The sequence below is a fragment of the Enhydra lutris genome, unplaced genomic scaffold (assembly GCF_002288905.1).
Source record: "Enhydra lutris kenyoni isolate GAN:26980312 unplaced genomic scaffold, ASM228890v2 scaffoldscaffold84, whole genome shotgun sequence".
NCBI lineage: Eukaryota > Metazoa > Chordata > Mammalia > Carnivora > Mustelidae > Enhydra > Enhydra lutris.
In genome coordinates this window covers 2,965,780-2,987,845 of record NW_019154168.1, presented here as the reverse complement: position 1 = coordinate 2,987,845, position 22,066 = coordinate 2,965,780, and the positions used below count along the sequence as shown (strand labels likewise).

Here is a 22,066-nt window from a genome sequence, read left to right as displayed (position 1 = left end):
CTTTCTTTCTCCTTCAAAACACCAGTAAATGGGTATCCTAGCCTTTTTTTAAAGTCCACAAGGAAACATATCTCCTTTGTGAACTCTTTTTTTGACTGTAGAACAGTTTATCTGTTTGATTCTCTCTTATGGTTGTCATTACTATATTTTAATGAAGGAAATGTTAGGTTCTAATTATGAGGTATGGCTATTGTTTTGTTTTTTTAATGTGCCTATCATCACATAATTGTTCATCTTTTAGTAGAGGGAAGAGAACATCTACAACCTCTCTAGACTGATTCTCAGTGCCTGGCACTGGAAGGCAGCCCTATAAATACGGGCTGAATGAATGAATGAATGAATGAACGAGTAAGATCACTCCTAATTTCTGTAGGTATTTTAATGTAAGTCACAAATATGGAAGGAAATTTTTCATGGGACATGATAGCATGCTGGCGGAAGGACAGCACGGTATGACCCTTCATATAGTTTTATAAAATTAAAATATAGCAAGATAGAAAAATATGTGATTATTTTAAGATATAAATGGGGAGAGAAGATAGAATGACATTTCTACAGAAAAAAAGAACTGCTCTATGGTAAAGTGGACATGGCAGAAGTGTGGAATATATTCAATTTAAAATAGTATTTGTGAAATACCTCCCTTGAAAATAAATAACACTCTCAAGCATTATTACTTAAAAGGACTCTTATAGGATATATTAAAAAGGGTTAACTTCTTTGGGCTTTACTTTCCTCATCTATAAAAGTGAGATTTAATCACCCAATAATACCTAAAAATACCTCAAAACCTTTCCGGGATAATTAAATTAAAAATGTATGTTTACCACCTGGGCCACTGATGCTACTTAATTAAAGTTTCCCCAGGGCAATCCTACTGACAATTGCTGTCTGCAATGTGTGCAGGGAGCACCAGCAGGGAGCTGATGGTGATGGCGAGGAGGGTGAACTTGAACATCAATGAAATATTTTCTCCTCTACCATATGTATTGTTCATTAAATGAAACTAGATCTCTCTTCTCTATGTTTCAAGGATTACTAAAACTGTTGATTTAATGCTCTCAGATTATTTCATCCTTTTAATCTCTTGGGCAGAAAGAAGATATTTGTGCAAATCAGTATTCTGAAATATGAAGTAGAGAACTAGAAAAAAACACATCCAGCTACTCTCATCTTTTTTTCTTTTTTTTTAGGGTGCAGGGACAGGTGGGCTAGGGAGCAGGTATTTTGAGGGGTCCAGACAATGGAAGGATTGGGAAACAACATTTCTTGCATTTTGAATATTTGATTAAATTGACCCTCTACACTTGGGCACGCCCTGATGTGCTTTCTTTGCATAGATCCAGCGAGTGGATTGTGGAGTATATAATAAAAATAACTGGGTGTGGTTCCTATTGGTTCTCTTCAGAATGAATGCCTTGGGCACCCAAGGCAATTGTGAAAGCTCACACATCCTCAAACTACACAGTTGGCCGTTAGTAAGCTGATGCAGGGTTTCCAGGCAGTGAGCCTTGCAAAGTTGTTTTAAAAACATGTAGTCAAAGTCACAGTTTTTAATGAAAAATATTGAGCAAAAGGCTCAAAATAATTTCCCCTTCAGGTAAAAAGGAATTCAAACCTGACCTGAATCTGGGGTCTAACTCAGCAGGGTGACAGTGCCCCTTGAAATCCACCTTTCGGATAATGATGAGCCCATCAACCATTGGTTTCAGAAAGCTTCAGAAAAAACAGATGGCATAACATAACCAGCTGGGGTACCCTGTCCTACATCCTTTAATATTCTGTAAGCACTACCTGTTATTTGCTTTTTGGTCTCCAAGTCTCTGGTTTGCTTCAACACCTGGAGCAGCCGAGGCACCCCACTGAGTTCAGCCATCTCCAACTTGTTGTCATTGTCTTCGAATACTAAGTTTCTCAAGGCCCCGCACACGGCTCGCTGAACATCTTCATTCTGAACTTTTAGGAGCTGCAGCAGCTTGGGGATGCCACGAAGCTGATTAACCTGGGGAGGAAATGGATGTGTATTTATTCTGATGTGGCATTAAAGACACTGGTTGTAATACGAATCAACAGATGAAGTTCACTAGTGTGTATGAGAACTCCCATCAAACACCAATGGAGAAACAATCTGAAACTCACAGCATACAATATATACCTGCTATAAGGCAGTACCTCTCATCCAGGAGCTAACAATGAATTTGAGAAGACTGAAGCCTATGAGATAATTGAAGAGGAAGGTAAAGTGATAGAAGCTGGGTAAGTGATAGTGAAGTGGATAGAAAGAATTAAGTTATAAAAGCCTTGAGCATAATGAAGAAGGATGGGAATGCAGGGAACGAGGAATTTTATGGGAGAACAGCACATCACATGAGTTTTTTTTCCAGGACACAATTTTAGGGTCAACATAAACAAATACAGCTCACCTTCATTAATGGTAGAAATAAAGATTCACATACCACAGCAATGGTAGCAGCAATGCAAACTAATCCTAAATGCCAGCTATTTTTATGGTCAATTGCTTTGGGTATTTAAAAAAGGTTTATATAAAAATTATGCAAGCATTTTAAGTAAATAATGCAACTTTATACTTCTTGAGATGCTATTTTAAAAACATTTCTCCAATCCAAATATGCAGGAAAGAATGTGCTGTTACAGACAGGGCCAGAATGAGGAATAGAAAAATAGACAGTTTAGATTCTGAAATGGATGGTTGTCCAAGAAGAGGTCAAATAATGGCAATCTGAGCAAAGTGATTTTGTATCTCAGGCTGTAAGAATTAACTAAAAAAATCAAGAGGTGGACAGGGGTTGCTGAAGAAAAATGTCAAGTTGCAGACTGAGGGTTTTCCTTCTCGTAGACTTCCACTGACATCTGATGCAGAAAAACCTGTTTGTTGTTTAGAGAGAGCAAGACAGAGAGTGATCAGGAAGGAACAGAGGGAGAAAGAAAGAGAAATCCCAAGCATGCTGAGCATAGAGCTTGACGTAGGGCTCTACTGCATGACTCTGAGATCATGACCTGAGCCCAAATCAAGAGTCTGATGCTTAACTGACTGAGCCACGCACGCACCCCCAGAAATTTTTAGTAAGAACTTTTGATAAAGATCTCAGTCATTTTCACATTCTTAATGCAGAAATTTTTAGGATATTAACTATTGTTGTGAATCGGCAGAAGTTTCCCTTTCAGATCAAGTTCATCACCGCACAACAGTTCATGCTCTGGGCATCATAACACCTTTGCATATTTCCTCTGTATCGTCAAACTCCAGGGTCCCTTTCATAGACAGATAAATGGTATTTAAGACATAATCTTCCAATTTGACATCTTCCTTTGTTAGGATTGGGAAGAAGACAAGCAAGGCATGAATAAAAGTTGAGGTTTAAAAATAATAACCATGATAATATTAATAAAACAAAGATAATGACTCCTCCACCTACTTCCAGGTGTTGGCACAGTGTTAGATTTCATATATGTTATCTACTTAATAGCTTGTTAAGAATCTTACGAGATTAAGTACTCTTGGTGCACCTGGGTGACTCAGTAAGGAAAGCATTCGACTCGATTTCAGCTCAGGTCATGATCTCAGGGTTGTGGGATCCTGCCCCGCATCAGCTCCATGTGGGCAGGGAGCCCGATTAAGATTCTCTCTTTCTTTCTCCTTCTGCCCAACCCCCTTCCCCCTTCTTGTCTTAAAAAGAGAGAGAGAGAGGAGAGAAGATGTCTTTTGGTGAACAGGACCCAACTGGTAGACTGGTCACAGCAGTTTTGTTGGGCTATGTCTAGAGCCATTATAATATATTTGTGTGACAATGCTAATGAGAAAGATTTCTTAGCTATCGATTAATTCTCGTCCAACAGATCATCTATTTGATCACTTCACCTATTCCCATTACTACACTTCCTTAAAGGCAGAAAGGCACAATTTATTTTCAAACAGGCTGTAACTCACATGGTTCCCTAATTCCATCAATTCCTATTTCATAGTTAGGTTTTAAGGTGGCTGAACTGACACTCTGTAAACTTCATAAATGCCACCTATACTAAATCTTCACACCAGCAGTATAACCATCAGATGTGAAAAGAAAATCCTCTTTGTCCTAAAGGTACTTTGCAAACTTTAGAAATATTCTATTACTTAATTTATAATTTATAAGTTGCCTTCTTCAAAATATGATGCAAAGTGGCTTACTGGCCATATTTCACTTCCAGATGTGATTATAGAACTAGTGAGAAGTGGCACGGGGAAGCGTCCACTGCCCTGACCAGGCGGCAGGGGAGGCTCGGACAGCAGGCTTCCCTTACCCTGTCGCCTCTATCCCCTTGGCTTTCAGCGCTTACTCCACCCGGGAAAGAAGGCATTGCAGACACACCATGCTCAGATAAAGACTGAAATCTGCAACAGCTCTAGTTACTGGAGAATTTGACTCCCTAGTGTCTAACACCTAGCCTAAACTTAAAAATAGCCTTTAGTTACTTTTATACATTTTATCAAGCAGATTGATACAAAATCAGTATCAAATGCAGGAAGTTGATGACATTCTCCTTATTGCGTATAACTAGAAGAACGGTTGGTGATGGATCCTATATACATTAGGGCCAATGTCAAATGTATTGCCCTTGCCCCCTTTAAATTCAGGGAAGCAGAAGGGGCCAGAGAGGCTGCATGTCTTTCCCAGTTGTACTGAATCCTCAGGGGATTTTTTCTCTTTTGGGGAAAGGAAAAAAGAAACAGATGAACATGAATGTCTCAGAACTTCAAAAGAGCTTTCATTTGAAATGGTTTCTAAATATATGGAAGGACTCTATTCTGATTCTCTTTCCTGCCAACTATAAAATAAATGATGAGGATTTCCGGTGGCAAATCAGCAGGGGGGAATAGACTGACTCCTTTGGGGCAACGGCTCTCTTGTGTTCTGGTGCCTTTGCTCTTTCTTTCCTGTCTGGAATGCTCTGACCACTATGCCTAACTTCCAGCAAAGCCCCACTCATTTTGCACGAGCTGGCTCAAATGTCACCTCTGTGAAATGTTACCCCCCTTCTCTATTTTCTTTCCCATTAGCATTAATCACTCCCTGTAAATTGGTATAACCTTTCAGGAAGGCAATTGGAAGTATGTATCAAAAACTGTAAAAATATTCTCTTCCAATAACCTTCACTAGGAAAAAATTTGAAATGTATACACACATAGCTGTAACTACATTATTTATAACAGTGAAAAATTTGAAACCATAAATGTCCAACAACAGGGGAAGACTGGTTAATGACTGTCACATATCCTTATGTTGAGCTTTCCATGGGAGAGGCAGAGCAATGTTAGAATTGTCCAGTATTTTATTAGTCATTACAGTTCTCTCACCAGTCAAAGGGAGATTATCTAAGATTAGCAATCTGCATGCTAGGTATACAGTATTCACTCAACACATGGTAGCTACTACTATCACCACTAATATGCCACCATTAATATGTGGTATGCAAAATACTGCTAATGTTAAAACAAAATGCTTATGATACAGTGTTACTGAAAAAACTATAAAATATCTATATATTTCCATTTAAACACATACATACAAAAGGAAATGAAATCAGGGTGTTTGGTAGAAATGATGGTGGTGTAAGTTATGAAAGCAGCTTATTATTTTTTATTTTTTTAAACAATCATACATTTGCACATTTAAAAAAAATCAAACCAAAAAAATCCATACAAACAAAGCTACATATTCAATTTGATCACAGCTATGTACATATACGGATTTTAAAAGTTAGAGGACAAAACCAAAATGATAACCAGAGTGGGAATTGTGGGTATGTTTTTTTGCTTTTTTTGTGTCTTACTTTCTCAAATTCTAAGTAATGAATTCCTATGAGTTTATAATAAGATTCTGCAAGACAGCTATGGCAGTCAATACTCCAGTGATGAAATCTGAAACAGGGATGGAAATAGAGCCAGTTTTAGAAGGGACTGGCAGATTAAATTAAGGGGTTTGTCCTTTCTCCTACAGGCAAGCAGGGCTGCTATTGGAAATGTCTCCCTCCGTGCTGTGAGGCGACGTATCAGAAGGGGTTAAGCCTGGGTGGCTCAGTGGGTTAAGCCTCTGTCTTCCGCTCAGGTCATGATCTCAGGGTCTTGAGATTGAGCCCCGCATTGGGCTCTCTGCTTAGCAGGGAGCCTGCTTCCTCCTCTCTCTCTCTCTCTCTCTCTCTGCCTGCCTCTGCCTACTTGTGATCTCTGTCAATTAAATAAATAAAATCTTCAACAAAAGAAGAAGAAGAAGAAGAAGAAGAAGAAGAAGAAGAGGAAGAAGTAAAGAATGGAAGGGAAATTAAGCATGAAGCAGCTGGATTAACAGAAAACTTCTCAGAAAGGGATGAGCACAGTAGCACTGAGTGGGGAGGAAAAGATGTGGATAGATTCAAGACACTTGAGCAGTACTAATAGGTCTTTAAAACTGCATGAATATGAGTAATGTTGAGAGGTAAGGATAAAAGAAAGTTCAAAGTCTGTGTTCAAGGTTTTGTGTCACACCACTTGGGTGAACTACCACTCACACAGGAAATAATATGTTCTGATTCATTACTTCAGGGCAGGCATTGTACTATTATCTGACTGCACTGACTGCATTCTCACAATTCCTTCTAGCAGGACTATTATTTCAACTTTAAAGGTAGGAATGCCGAGACTTGGTGAGGTTAAATATCTTGCCCAAGGTCACTGAGGTAATTAGGGTGCTGAGTTCACCCTTCCCCGAGTGACTCTTGAGAGTTAATGCTCAAACCGCCTAGGGTCCTGCCTTCCAACCCCGTAGGAAGAACAAGTACAAAAGCAGGGTTGGATACTAGAGAAGAAAAGCGAAAGAAGATACTGTGTTCATTTCTCAAAATGCTGATGTTGAGTTCAGTGGGATGTCCAGCAAACGGATCGACACATGGTTTGGATACCAGGGCAGAGACAGAGGCTAAAGATGCGGTTAAAGGATCTTTAACACATGGGAATGGAAGTCATAGGAGTGGATGAAGCAGGTCAGATGATGGTGTGGAGGGAGAAAAGTCCCAGGAAGGCATCATTTAAGGGACAGGCTGAAGATAAATTTTTCACAGAAGAAACCCAAAGGTGCCACAGATGTGGAAAAAGAATCAGGAGACTCTGGGCCCAAAGAAGAAAGTTTCAAAAAGAAGAAAGAGATCAACCATGCTAAATGGGTTGAGTCCTAATCAAATAAAAAAAGGATTAAAAAGTTGCAACTGGTTTTAAACGTTTATGATTTAAAATTTTGATCTTTATGTGCACAATGTAATTATTTTTTTAAGATTTATTTTATTTTTTAGAAAGAGAGAGCATGTGCACACATGCATATGGGGGGAGGAGCAGAGGGGAGAATCTCAAGGAGATTCCCTGCTAAGCATGCAGAGCCCAAGGTGGGGCTTGATCTCAAGATCCATGAGATCATGATCTGAGCTGAGACCAAGAGTCAGCTGCTTAACTGAGCCACCCAGGTGCCCCTAGGATTTTCTAAACACAACATAGGGCTCAAACCCACAATCCTGAGATCAAGAGTTGTATGTATGCTCTACCAACTTAGCCAGCCAGGTGCCCCTCTAATTGTCTTTTATACATAAATTCAAACACTACAGCACTGTGCTTAATATTAGCAGGATTTTTGTTTATGTTCTTGGGTTATAACATAATTCTTAAATTTTTCTACTATGCATATATGTTTTTAGGTTTCAGTGTGATTTTCATGTTTCATTATTCTCAAAACCAGTGTTTGTCCTAGCTTTAGAATAAGTGCCAAGAAGGCAAGCACAGCATTAATCCTGTATGTAAGCGAAATGATATTTATAATCAAATTAGTAACTTAAGAGATAGAGGAAATCTAGTCCAACTTGAGTAGCAAAAGAAAAATTCAAGTATTTCTATATTAGAAAATGAAAACATGCATAACAATGTCTAGCTTTTCAAAATTGGAAATAAAGATTTAAATATTTATCTGATTTAGTCATAGAAAGGACTAATTTTTAGCCTAATTCTCTTCACCTATATGTATAAAGAAAGTTCATTGCTACTTAAATATATTGTTTTTTAAAAAAACCTTACTTATTCTTCCTGTGGAATAAACATATAAGCAAAGGAGCAGTAAGAAATACCTAAAAAAAAAATATAACTTTTAAAACCAAAAAATTGGGGCACCTGGTAGCTCAGTCAGTTAAGCGTCTGCCTTCTGCTCAGCTCAGGATCTCAGGATCCTGGGATGGAGCCCCATGTCAGGCTCCCTACTCAACAGAGAGTTGCTTCTCCTTCTCCCTCTGTGATTGCTCTTGCTATTGCTCTCTCTCAAATAAATAAACAAAATCTTAAAAAAATAAATAAGATAAAACCAAAAATATTCTAGATATGGGGGTAGGTTTTTTAAAGAAACACCTAAAATACAGATGCCATGAATAGAAATATTTACAGATTTGACTTCACAAGAATTTTTAAATCCTGCATGATGAAAGATACCATGATATGCACAACACTGGATTATATATTATATTATGCATAACATGTAAAGAACTCCTACAAATCATTAAGGAAATACAGATCTTATAAAAAAAAGTCAATAGAACCTTTTTGTCTGACTCTACTTAACTGACCTGCCAGACTACCTACATTCTCTGTGATGTTCCCTCTGTGAACCCTATGGATTCCCTGAGTACTAATAAAGCTGGTAGGTTACTGTATGTTGGGCTTTGCACTTCTATTTCTATTAGTTGAGTCACATATTTTCCAAGGATAGCTTAGGTGTGTTTCCCAATGTATTTGGGCCAACTATACTTGTTACTATAATCGTGTAATTTATCTATCTGTTCTAAAAATGAATGAAATATAAATGTGAAAAGAGTTCTGTCTCTCTGAAAACTGATCTCTATGCTTTGGAAAGACTAGGTAAAAGTAAATAGCTTTAAAAAGCTCTGCAATGATTTTTTGACAAAATTAATGTAAAAGACTAGGGAAAATATAAAACTCCACAAGGATTTGAACTCAGATGAATTAGGCCATTAAGTTCTCATTTCACTTTAAAGAAACTAGAAATTGCAGATGATACATAATTGGCATAGTGTATGAAAGATTATGACAAACTGTGTAATTGTGTGTGGTATGTGTGTATAATTTTTTTTCTCTGTAGCTTTGATTAAATGACCAACTATTAGTCTTGATTTCAAAATATTAGGAAAGTTTCTACCATAAAGAGGTTTTTTTTTTTTTTTTGCTTATTAGATTAACAAAACCAAGCAATAAAGAATAATCTCATGATGGTGCATGTAAATGGGCACTGGGACACAATGTTACCAGGGTGTAAGTTTACACAGTTTCAGGGAGAATTTATTAGGGATTATTTATCAAAACTGACAATGACTCAACAGTGAAAAGGACTGGATTTGCCTACCTCCTGAAACAATTTTTATTTTTTTTAATTTCTTATTTTTTTTAAAGTTTCGATGAATACTAACAGGGTTTTTTTTTTTTTTTAAAGACTTTTATTTATTTGACAGACAGAGATCACAAGTAGGAAGAGAGGCAGGCAGAGAGAGAGAGAGAGGAGGAAGCAGGCTCCCTGCTGAGCAGAGAGCCCAATGCGGGGCTCGATCCCAGGCCGACCTGAGCCGAAGGCAGAGGCCCCAACCCACTGAGCCACCCAGTCGCCCCCTAAAACAATTTTTAGAAAAAGATAAAACATGCAATGATTTCAAGAACTGGACACGAAGCAATGATGGATAGTGATCCCTCAGGGATGGAAAACAAGCAAAGTGAGCCCCAGTGCTGTCACAGATCACTGTCTTGAGAGAGTTCTCAGGCTATAGTGTGGTTAGAGAAAACCCAACTGAAATTCAAAAAGCAGAGCTGAGACAGAGTGTAGAAGAGGGGTTTAATAAGTCCTAGAATAAATGCTGCTCTGGTCCCACCTAACAAATCTCAAAAGCAAGATTTGAAAGGATCAAACTGTTTTCAAATAACTACATCCCAGAACAAGGCTCAAGAATATTTACAGAAATATAAAAATACCCAGCATCCAACAAGGTAAAATGCATAATACCTGGAATTCAATGAAAAATTTCCAGGTATGCAAACAAGATATTAGAATATTTGAATTAGATATTAGAATTAGAAGATATTAGAATTAGCGGACAAGGTCATTCAAGCAGCTTTATTTTATTTATTTGACAGAGAGAGGAAGAGAGAGAGATCACAAGTAGGCAGAGAGGCAGGCAGAGGGGGAGGGGGAAATAGGTTTCCTGTTGAGCAGAAAGCCAGACATGGGGCTCGATCCCAGGACCCTGAGACCATGACCTGAGCCGAAGGCAGAGGCTTAACCCACTGAGCCACCCAGGCACCCCTCAAGCAGCTATTTTAACAGTCTTTCATATGTTTGGAAATCTCGAGGAAGGATGGAACATGTCAGGTTCCATCCAGAGAAAGAAGATATACATTAAAAAAACAAACCCAAATAAGAATAATGGCATATTAAACACCGCAGAAGAAATGATTAGTGACTTTAGAGCATAGCAACTAAACCTATCTAAAAGGAAACATTCAGATAAAAAAACTAAAGAAAAAGCATAGAATATGGATTAGCTATGAGACAACTCTGAGCAGCCAAATAAGTATGTAACAAGTTCCCAAAGGAAGTTTCAAGTATTAATGGTTGAAAATCCAACGAAAACTCCAAAATTGGACGAAAAGGAAAAATCTACAAATTTAAGAAACTCCGTGAACTCTCAAGCACAAGAAACTTAAGGAAAACTACACCAAAGCATATTATGGCCAAACTACTCAAGAGTAGTGATAAAGAGAAAATCTTAAAAGTGTCGTGCGTGGGTGGAGAGAGGGAACAATAAAAAGGACACATCATTTCTTGTCTAAAGCAACAGCAAATGAGAAGACAGTGAAGCAACAACTTTCAAGTCCTGGAATAAAAAACTATCAAGCTAGGATTCTACTGCTAGTGAAAATCTCTCAGAAACAAAGACGGAATTCCTTTTCAGACCTACAAAAGCTGAAACAGTTAATCACCAGGAGACCTGCACTAGAATAAATGTTAAAGAAAAATTTTCGGGCATTGAGAAATAACAGATAACATCCACACAAAGAATTAAAGAGCACCGGAACAACTTAGATGAAATGGACAAAGACACAAACCACCAAAGTTCACTAGGAAGAACACATAGCCCGAAAGGCCCTGTATCATAAAGAATCTGAACTCACAGTTAAGAATCTAGCTAGCCTCCTTAGCGCAGTAGGCGGTGTGTCAGTCTCATGATCTGAAGGCCCTGGGTACAGTTGGGAATGTTTCACAAGAAAATTTCAGATCAAACTAGCTTCACTGGTGAATTCTACCAACTCCTTAAGGTAGAAATAATACCAATTACCATCAAACTTTCAGAAAATTGAAGAGGAGAGAACACTTTCCAATGTGAAGCTACTATTATTCTCAATCCAAAACTGGACTAAGGCATTGCAAGAAAAGAAAATTATAGAACTTTATAATATAGCTGCATAATTGCTTTAATAGAATTTTAGCAAATCTAATTTTAAAAAGTAACAGTACATCATGACCAAGTGGGATTTATCCCAGGAATGGGATAACATTTAAAAATCAAAGTAATTTACAATAGCAGCAAAATTAAGATAAAAACACGGAAATATTGTAATAGGCAAATAAAACATTTGACAAATTCCAACAACCACTCCTGAGTAAAAAACTAAAACACAAACTGTAAAATCAGGGATAAAGGTATTCTTCAACTTAAATGGTGATTTATGAAAACCCTACAGCTAACATCATACTTAACGATTAAAAGCTAAAAGCTTTTCTTCTGAAGATCAGGAACAAAAGAAGGATGTCCATTCTGACCACTTTTATCCAAAATAGTATTGAAGGCCTAGCTGGTGCAATTAGGTAAGAAAAAGAAATAAGCGGCATCCAAATTAGCAAGGAAAAAGTAAAACTGCCACTATTTTCAGATGACATATTATACAGAAAGCCTTAAAGACTCCAAAATCTCTACTAGAACTAATCAATGAATCCGGTAAAGTTGTAAGGTACGATATGCAAAAATCTGTCGCATTTCTGTATACCAATAATAAACTATCAGAATTAAGAAAATGAACCCATTTACAATTGCATAAAAAAATACCTAGGAATAAATTTAACCAAGGAGAAGAAAGACCTGTACACTAAAAATTATAGGATACTGATGAAAGAAACTGAAGACACAAATAAATGGCAAGATATTCCATGCTTATTGATTAGAAAAATTAGTAGTTAAAATGCCCACACTACCCAAAGCAATCTATAGATTCCATGCAATTCCTATCAAAATTCCAATGGTATTTTTCACAAAAATAGAACATACAATACTAAAATGTATATGGAACCACAAAAAGACCCTGACTAGCCAAATTGATCATAAGAAGAATAAAACTGGAGGCATCATGTTTCCTGATTTCAAAACTATATTAAAAAGCCATAGTAGTAAAAAGAGTATATTGGCATAAAAAGATGCACAGATCAAGGGAACAGAATAAACACTCTAGAAAAAAACCCCATGCATATATGGTCAATTAATTTAGAACAAAAAAGCTGAGAATACACAATGGGGAAAGGAAGAGTCTCTTCAAAAAATGGTGTTGGGAAAACAGGACAGCCACATGCAAAAAAAAAAGAAAGAAAGAAACTGGACCACTACCTTTCACCATACACAAAAATTAATTCAAAATGGATTAAATCTTTAATACGAGACCTGAAACCACAAAACTCCTAGAAGAAAACATAGGCAGTAAGCTCTTTGCTGTCAGTCTTTCCAATAAGTTTGGATATGACACCAAAAGAAAAGGCAACAAAAGCAAAAATAAACAAGTGGGACTAGATCAAATACCAAAGGAAACCATTACAAAATGAAAAGGGGAACCTACAGAATGGGAGAAAATATTTGCAAATCATATATCTGATAAAGTGTTAATATTCAAAATATATAATGAATTCACATGACTCAATAGCAAACACAACAACAATCCAATTAAAAGTGGGAAAAGGATTTGAACAGGTATTTTTCCAAAGAAGACATACAGATGGTGTATGTGTTCGGCATTCCTAATCATCAGGGAAATGCAAATCAAAACCACAGTGAGATCTCCTATCACACCTGTCAGAATAGCTATTACCAAAAGACAAGAAATAACAAGTATTGGCAAGGATGTGGCAAAAAGGGAACTCTTTTGCATTGTTGGTGGTAATGTAAATTGGTACAAGCACTCTGAAAACATTATGGAGTTTCCTCAAAACGTTAAAAACAGAACTACCTTAAGACTCAGTAATTCTTGTTCTGTGCCTTTGTTGAAAAGGAATTGATCACATATATGTGAGTCCGTTTCTGCACTGTGTAGTCTACCTAATCTCATGCTGTCTTGATTACTATAGTTTTATATATTAATCAAGTTTTATATTGAAGATTGCTAGTAAGTTTAGTAATAAAGTAGTAGTAATAAAGTTTTATATTGAAGATTGCCATTCTGCCTGGGTATTTATTAGAAGGAAATGAAAACACTAAGTCAAAAAGATAAACTTCCATGTTTACTACAGCGTTATTTACAAGACCCAAGACATGGAAGCAACCTAAGTATCCACTGATGGATGAATGGATAAGTAAAATGTGGTATATATACACAACGGACTATTGTGCCGTCATAAATCAGAAGGAAATCTGTTATTTGCAGCAACATGGATGGCTCTTGAGAGCATTATGCTGAGTGAAAAAGACAGTGAGAAAATACTATACAATCTCACTTATATGTGGAATCTAAAAACAACAAACATACAAAACCAAAATCAAAGATACAGAGAACAGACTGGTGGTTGCCAGAGATAGGGGGTTTGGCCCTGGTGAAATGGATGAGGGTGGTCAAAAGGCACATACTTCCAGTTATAAAACAAGTTAAGAAGATGTAATGTATATCATGATGATAGTTATTAATACTGTACTGTATATTTCAAATTGCTAAAAGAGTAGAACTTAAAAGTTCTCATAATAAGTAAAAGAATTTATGACTGGTATGGATGGTAACTAGACCTGTAATCATTGCATAATTTTATATATATATATAAAATATCATGTTGTACACCTGAAAATAATGTTTATCTATATTATTATGAATATAATTCAATTATAACTCTAAAAGAGCAGGAAAAAGGTGTTAAAAATACTAGAATATAAAACTTCTTCCTTCCCTCCAAAAAGAACTACATAAACATCCCCAGATTAAATTCCTAAATGCAAACAAAAACAAAAACAAAAAACTTACAGGTTGCACCATACTGAATAGTGAAAGAACAACCAAATGCTTCCCCCTATGATCAAGAACAGGATAAATCCACTCTTTTTTTTTCTTTAATATAGCATCAGAGGTTCTAGCCAATACAATAAGAAAATAAAAAGAAATATATGTTACCCAGATTGAAAAGGAAGAAACAAAACTCTCTTTATTAGCAGATGGCATGTTCTATGTAGAAAATCTGATAAGTCTACAAATATTCTACTATAGCTAAGAGTGAATTTAGTAATACTGCAGTAAAACTATAAAATACAGCTGACAGCAATTAAAAAAGACCAAAATAAATGGTGAACTATACCATGGTCATGGGTCAGAAGACTCAATATTGTTTAGATGAAAATTCTCCATATATTGATCTATGGATTCAATGCAATCTCAAACCAAATCCCAGCAGTTTTTTCATAAAGAAATAGATTCTAGGAGTGCCTGGGTGGCTCAGTGTGTTGAGCCTCTGCCTTCAGTTCAGGTCATGATCTCAGGGTCCTGGATCAAGCCCCACATTGGGCTCTCTGCTCAGCAGGGAGCCTGCTTCCCCCTCTCTTTCTGCCTGCCTCTCTGCCTACTTGTGATCTCTGTCAAATAAATAAATAAAATCTTAAAAAAAAATAGATTCGAAAATTCATGGGATGGCAAAAGACCTAGAATAGCCATAATCACCTGAAAAAGAACAAAGTCAGAGGACTAACACTAGCAATCTTCAACATAAAACTTTATTAATATATAAAACTATAGTAATCAAGACAGCATGAGATTAGATAGAATATGCAGTACAGAAACGGACTCACATATATGTGATCAATTCCTTTTCAACAAAGGCACAAATACAGCTTAGACCCAAAATAATAGTCTTTTCAACAAATGGTGCCTACACAATTGTGCATCTATATATATATATATATCCATATATATATTTATATCTTTTAAAAGAAACTTCAGTCCACATCTTGCAATATATACAAAAATTCATGCCAAATCTTAAACCAACTATGAAATCTGACACTTATAAAACTCCTAGAAGAATAGACTACCTTTGTGACCTTAGAGTGAGTGACCAGAAAGATCTCTTGGATATACCATAAAAAGCACAATCCATAAAGGAAAAAATTTATAATTAGACTCCATCAAAATTAAAAACTGTTAAAAGAATGAAAATAATAAAATATAACTGGGAGAAAGTATTCTCAAATCATGTATCAGAAATCTTAAAGAACGAAGTAGAGTTAATAGATGCCAAACATTTCCAAGATACAGGGTTAAAGAAAAACAAAGTGCAGGGTACTATACATAATCTGCTACCCTTTGCAATTTTGTTTTAAACAAAAAAGGATACTGAACCAACCCATCCAATAATTGTTTCTATATGCATAGAATATCTCTGGAAAGAGACCCAAAAAGTGATGAGAAACAGAGATAGGGAGAGAAGGAGGGAGGGAAGGAGGAGGAGAGAGGGCAGAGAGTGAGAGAGAAGGAAAGACAGAGATGAGGGGTAGGCTGAGATTCGGTGTGGAAGGCGAACAGTTTTCACTACATACTTTTTCGAACTAGGATTTTTTTCCTACACAAATGTACCACTTTTTCAAGAAACATAAAATGACTTATTGATTCCATCTTTGTGAGTTCTGTCCTATAGAACACTTAAGCCAGGGTGCCTGGGTGGCTCAGTCAGATAAATGTCTGGCTTCTGATTTTGGCTCAGGTCATGACTTTAGGTGGTGAGATTGAGCCCTGTATCGGGCTCCATGCTCAGTACAGAGTCAGTACAGAGTCTCGGTACAGATTCGTTCTTCCTCCCTCTCCTTTTCCCTCTGTCCCTTCCCCCATTCGCATGCATACACTCTTTCTTTCTCCCTCTAAAATAAATAAAAGCCTTCTTTAAAAAAGTCTCAAGACTTTTATTTTATTAATTTGTTATTTAAAATTGACCTATAATTGATATATAACTCAGTAAAGATTTTTAAAAATTTATTTATTGAAAGATTTTATTTATTTATTTGAGAGAAAGCAAGAGTGAAAGAGATCACGGAGGGAGAGAGAGAGAGATGCAGAATTCCCACTGAGCAGGGAGCCCGACGTGGGGCTTGATCCCAGGACCTTTGTGATCATGACCTGAGCCACAGGTGGACACTTAACCAACCTTCCCAACTAGGTGTCCCAAGATTTTTTAAAATTTAAATAAATGACTGGTTTCCGTTTGCATGGCCCCCGTAATAGATGTAAAAGCATGGCAATTTTAAACTGAACTTAAGATGACACTCACCCTTTTCCGGGCTTCAGATTTCTGGAAGCACTCGTGCTGTATGAAAGTAGCCGCAGCAGAAATTCTGGGTGGCAGTGTGTGGTCTGCGTCGAGCATACTCACTGCTCGCTCCAGAGTCATCTCCATGTCTGCATTCCTAGACAAACAGTCACAGAGTCAGCGGAATTCCAGACCTGCTCCCTCCTGCCTCCCAACCTGATATCCAGAAATGATCTGGCTTATATCCAAAAGCACATAGAACATCTGAGCCTTGGCTTCTCTTCACCCAAAAGAAAGATCAGCACCTGAGATCAGAAGGTACAAGAAGCTAGCAGTAGAAATATTCCCGGTCAGACTAACCTCTGAAAGAAAGAAACTGAACTCTGTTTAAAATAAGTAATATGGGGGCGCCTGGGTGGCTCAGTGGCTTAAAGCCTCTAACTTCGGCTCAGGTCATGATCCCAGGGTCCTGGGATCGAGCCCCGCATCGGGCTCTCTGCTCCTCGGGGAGCCTGCTTCCTCCCCTCTCTACCTGCCTCTCTGCCTACATGCGATCTTTGTCTGTCAAATAAATAAATAAAATCTTTTAAAAAAATAAATAAATAAATAAAATAAGTTCTATGTAGTATGATAATCGCATATTAAAAGGCCACTTTAAAGGCAAAATAAGGGGTACCTGGGTGGCTTAGTCAGTGGAGCCACTTAAAAAGTAGGTAAGTAAGTAAGTAAGTAAATAAATAAATAAATAAATAAATAAAGGCACAATAAGACTTCACATGGAATTTAAACTAAATTTGGTCCTAAAAATTAAAAATATTTCTACCATGGTAATGTTATACTTGTGGATGAAACATCTTCCCTCAATAATCATTAGATTTTTCTCAGATCTGTTCAGAATCTGTTATTTTACCTGAAAATGAGTTTTAAAATGAGCATTCAGTAAGTTTTCTAACAAATGAAACATTATGTAAACAGTACCAGGAAAACTGAGTCTGTTTTGTTCACAAAGGTCATGCTGATGTGACCGAATCCATTAGGAAAAGTAATGATTAAACATAATTATAATGTGCTTTTTCTTAAAGAAAACAATTTCTGTCACCATTGTTTTGCCACTGCCATGACATTTGGTGTATGTCTATCTAGTAAGATACTTTTGTTCTTTACTAATTGCAGGTATTTATTGTGATGATGAAATCTGATGTAGTTTGACACAAGAGAGAATAATTGATAGAGGACAAATAAAATTGCCATTTGTAAAATATAACTCCCAAATGCCTCATCAAACTGGTTTTTTCTCCCCTTTTATTTCTGCCTAGAGGGGAACTACGTTAAGCAACCTGTTACCACTGTGGATGTTAACACATTCATGCTTCCTCAAGCACTGACTCAGAGAAAGCAGACTCAGGATGTCAACATCTTAGAATTGCAGCTAAAGACGTGCCTTAAAGGTATCCTAGGACTTTGGCTTCAAAGAGAGTTACACCTGATTCATTCCTGGTAATAGAGAACAAAAAGATAGCTTGGCAGGGTGTTTTCCAGTATTTGCTAACAAGCACAAAGAGTACAGGCATACTATGTCTTATTGTACCTGGTACCTTACTCTACGATGCTTTGCAATATTGCTTTTTTAAAAATTTGAAGGTTGCGGCAACCCTGCGTCAAGCATGCCTATCAGTGCCATTCTCCCACAGCATTTTCTAACCTGATGTCTCTGTGTCACATTTTGTAATTCTCATAATGTTTCAAATTTTTGCTATGATGATTGGTGATCCATGATCTTTGATGTTACTACTCTATTTATTTGGGCAGGGATGCCATGAACCACACCCACATAAGATGGTGAAATTGACTAATAAATGCGTGTGTTCTGACTGTTCCACTAACTGGTTGTTTATCCATCTCTCTCCTTCACCTTAAGGCCTCCTATTCCCTGATACACAGATTGAAATTAGGCCAGTTAATAACCCTACAATGACCTCTAAGTGTTTGAGTGAAAGGAAGATTTGCACATCTCTCACTTTAAATCAAAAGCTAGAAATTATTAACTTCAGTGAGGAAGGCACGTTGAAAGCCAAGAAAGGCTGATAGCCAGGCCTCTTGCACCAAACAGTTGGCCCAATCGTGAACACAAAGGAAAAGTTTCCAAGGACATAGAAAGTTCACTCTAGTGAACACACAAATGGTGAGAGAGTGAAACACCCAGGACGCCTGGGTGACTCACTGGGTTAAGCGTCTGCCTTCGGTTCTGATCAAGATCCTGGGGTCCTGGGGTTGAATCCACAGAATGGGGCTCCACACTCAACAGGGAGTCTGCTGCTCCCTCGCTCTCTGCCCTTCTCCTAGCCAGCTCCCACCCCCTCACCGCCTCCTGCTCGTGCTTGGTCTCTAGCTTGCTCTCTCTCTCTCTCAAGTAAATAAATAAAATCTTAAAAAGAAAAAAAAAAGTTAAACAACCTTATTGCTGATATGGAGAAAGTTTCAGTGGTTTGGAAAGATGATCAAACCAGCTATAATATTCCCTTAAGCCAAAGCCAAAATCACAGCAGGGCCCAGACTCTCCTCAACCATGTGAAGTCTGAGAGAAGTGAGGAAGCTGCAGAAGAAAATTGTGAAGCTAGCAGTTCATAATGTTTAAGGAAAGAAGCTGTTTCCATAACATAGAAGTGCAAGGTGAAGCACCTTAAAAAAAAAAAAAAATTATTTGAGAGAGAAAGTGCATGCAGGGTGGGGTGGAAGGGCAAAGAGGGGGAGAGAAAGTCTTAAGCAGACCCCTCACTGAGGGCAGAGCCTAAGTGGGCTTAATCTCCCAACCCTGCGATCAGGACCTGAGCCGAAATCAAGAGTTGGATGCTTAACTGAGTGCACCACTCAGGCGTCCCTCAAGGTGAAACACTTTTAAAGAGATCTACATATCTATAGATATAGATCTACATATCTATCTATATATCTACATATCTATATATAGATCTACATATCTATCTATATATCTACATATCTATATATCTACATATCTATGTATAGATCTACATATCTATGTATAGATCTACATATCTATACATCTATAGATATATACATATATACATACACATATATACATATATATCTATATATATTTTTTTAAATTTATTTTATTTTTATTAGAGAGAGTGCATGCAAGTTGAGGAGGAGGGGGAAGAGAGAGAGAGTGAATCTCAAGCAGACTGCACACCTAGCATGAAGCATGATACAGGGTTTGATCTTATGACCCTGAGATAGTGACCTGAGCCATAATCGGGAGTCAGGTGCTCAACCAACTGAGCCACCCACGCACCCCTAGGTGAAGTACTTTGTAGAAGCTACAGCAAGTTATCCAGAAGATCTTGCTAAGATCATTAATGAAGGTGGCTACACTAAACAACAGATTTGCAATGTAGACCAAGCAGCTTTATATTAGAAGAAGATGCCATCTAGGACTTTCACAAGTAGAGAGGAGAAGCCAATGCCGGGCTTCAAAAAACAAGGTCTTTTGTTAGGGATTATTGCAGCTGGGACTCTAAGTTGAAGCCAATGCTCACTGACCATTTCCAAAACCCTAGGGCTCTTAAGAATTATGCTAAATCTACTTTGCCTGTGCTCTATCGAGGGAACAACAAACCCTGGATGACAGCACATTTGTTTGCAACACGGTTTACTGAATATTTAGCCCAGTGCTGAGACCCACTCCTCAGAAGAAAAAGATACCTATCAAAATATTACTGTTCATTGACAGTGCACCTGCTCACCAAGAAATCAGATGGAGATATACAACGAAATCAAAGTTGTTCTTAGGCTTACTATCACAATATCCATTCTGCAGCCCATATATCAACGAGTAATTCTGACTTTCATGTCTTACTATTTAAGAAATACATTGCTTTGGCAGTACATGTACTAAAATTGGAACCACACAGAGATTAGCATGGCCTCTGTGCAAGGACGACATGCAAATTCATGAAGCGATTTACAGTTTTTATAAGTCGGTAATAAAAGGCACAGCATAAGTATCGTCGATGATACTGTAATAGCGTTGTATGGTGACAGATGGCAGCTACACTTGTGATGAGCATAGCACAATGCATAAACTTGTGGAATCAATATGTTATATACCTGAAAATAATGTAACATTGTGCATTGACTACACACACTCAATTTAAAAAAATTAAAAAAAAATACATTGCACAAGGCTATAGCTTCCTTAGATAGTAATTCCTCTGATGGATTTGGGCAAAGTGAATTGAAAAACTTCTAGAAAGGATTCACCAGGGGCACCTGGGTGGCTCAGTGGGTTAAGCTGCTGCCTTCAGCTCAGGTCATGATCTCAGGGTCCTGGGATCGAGCCCCACATCGGGCTCTCCGCTTGACAGGGAGCCTGCTTCCCTCTCTCTCTCTGTCTCTGCCTGCCTCTCTGTCTACTTATGATCTCTGTCAAATAAATAAATAAAATCTTAAAAAAAAAAAAGAAAGGATTCACCATTCTGGGTGCCACACAATAGCAGTCCTGATTCAACATGCCTGGCTGGCTCAGTTGAAAGAGCAAGCGACTCTTGACCTCGGGATCACGAGTTTGACCCTCACGTTGGGTGTAGAGATTACGTAAATTAATAAAACCAAACTCAACTAAACTAAAATAAAGAGCATCCTGATTGACAGGAAGAAGTCAAATATCAACATTAACAGAAGGTGGGAAAAAGTTGATTTCAGCCCTCATGGATGACGTTGAGGGGTTCAGGACTTCAGTAGAGGAAGCAGCTGCAGCTGTGGTGGAAACAGCCAGAGAACAAGAATTGGAAGGGGAGCCTGAAGCTGGGACTGAATTGCTGCAGTTCCCTGATAAAACTTTAATGCAAGAGCAGTTGCTTCATATGGATGAGCCAAGAAAATGGTTCCTCGAGATGGAATCTATTGCTGGTGAAGAGGCTGTGAAGATTGTAAAAATGACAACAAAGGGGTTGGAATATTATATCAACTTGGTTGATAAAGAAGCCGCAGGGTTTGGGAGAATTGCTTCCAAACCTGAAAGAAGTTCTCCTGTGGGTAAAATGCTATCAAACAGCGTCACATGCTAAACCGAAATCATTCATGAAAGGAAAAGTCAATCAATAGGGCAAACTTCATTGTCTTATTTTAAGAAACTGCCACATCCCAACCTTCAGCAACCACCACTCCCATCAGTCAGCAGCCGTGAACAATGAGGTAAGACCCTCCACCAGGAAAAAGATAACCGCTCTTAGAATGCTCAGATGATGGTTAGCATTTTTTAGCAATAAAGTATTTTTAAATTAAGGTATGTTAAATTAAACATTGTTGTTTTAGACATAATGCTATTGTATATTTAATAGATTACAGTGTAAGCAGAACTTTATGTCCACTGGGAAAACAAAACATCCATATTAGACCCACTTTACTACAATATTCACTCTACCTTGGCCGTCTGGAAACTAACC

General features: G+C 37.6%; 1 protein-coding gene across 1 annotated transcript in view; it reads right to left on the bottom strand.

Moving 5' to 3' along the window:
* The window catches only part of LOC111161331 (plakophilin 2), a 92,380-nt gene that overhangs the window by 46,206 nt on the left and 24,108 nt on the right, over positions 1-22,066 (bottom strand). The window contains exons 5-6 of the mRNA XM_022524929.1: positions 16,626-16,761; positions 1,795-2,002 (exon numbers count right to left, since the gene is read on the bottom strand). Of these exons, the coding sequence (XP_022380637.1) occupies positions 1,795-2,002; positions 16,626-16,761 (344 nt within the window). The remainder of the gene's footprint in view (positions 1-1,794; positions 2,003-16,625; positions 16,762-22,066) is intronic.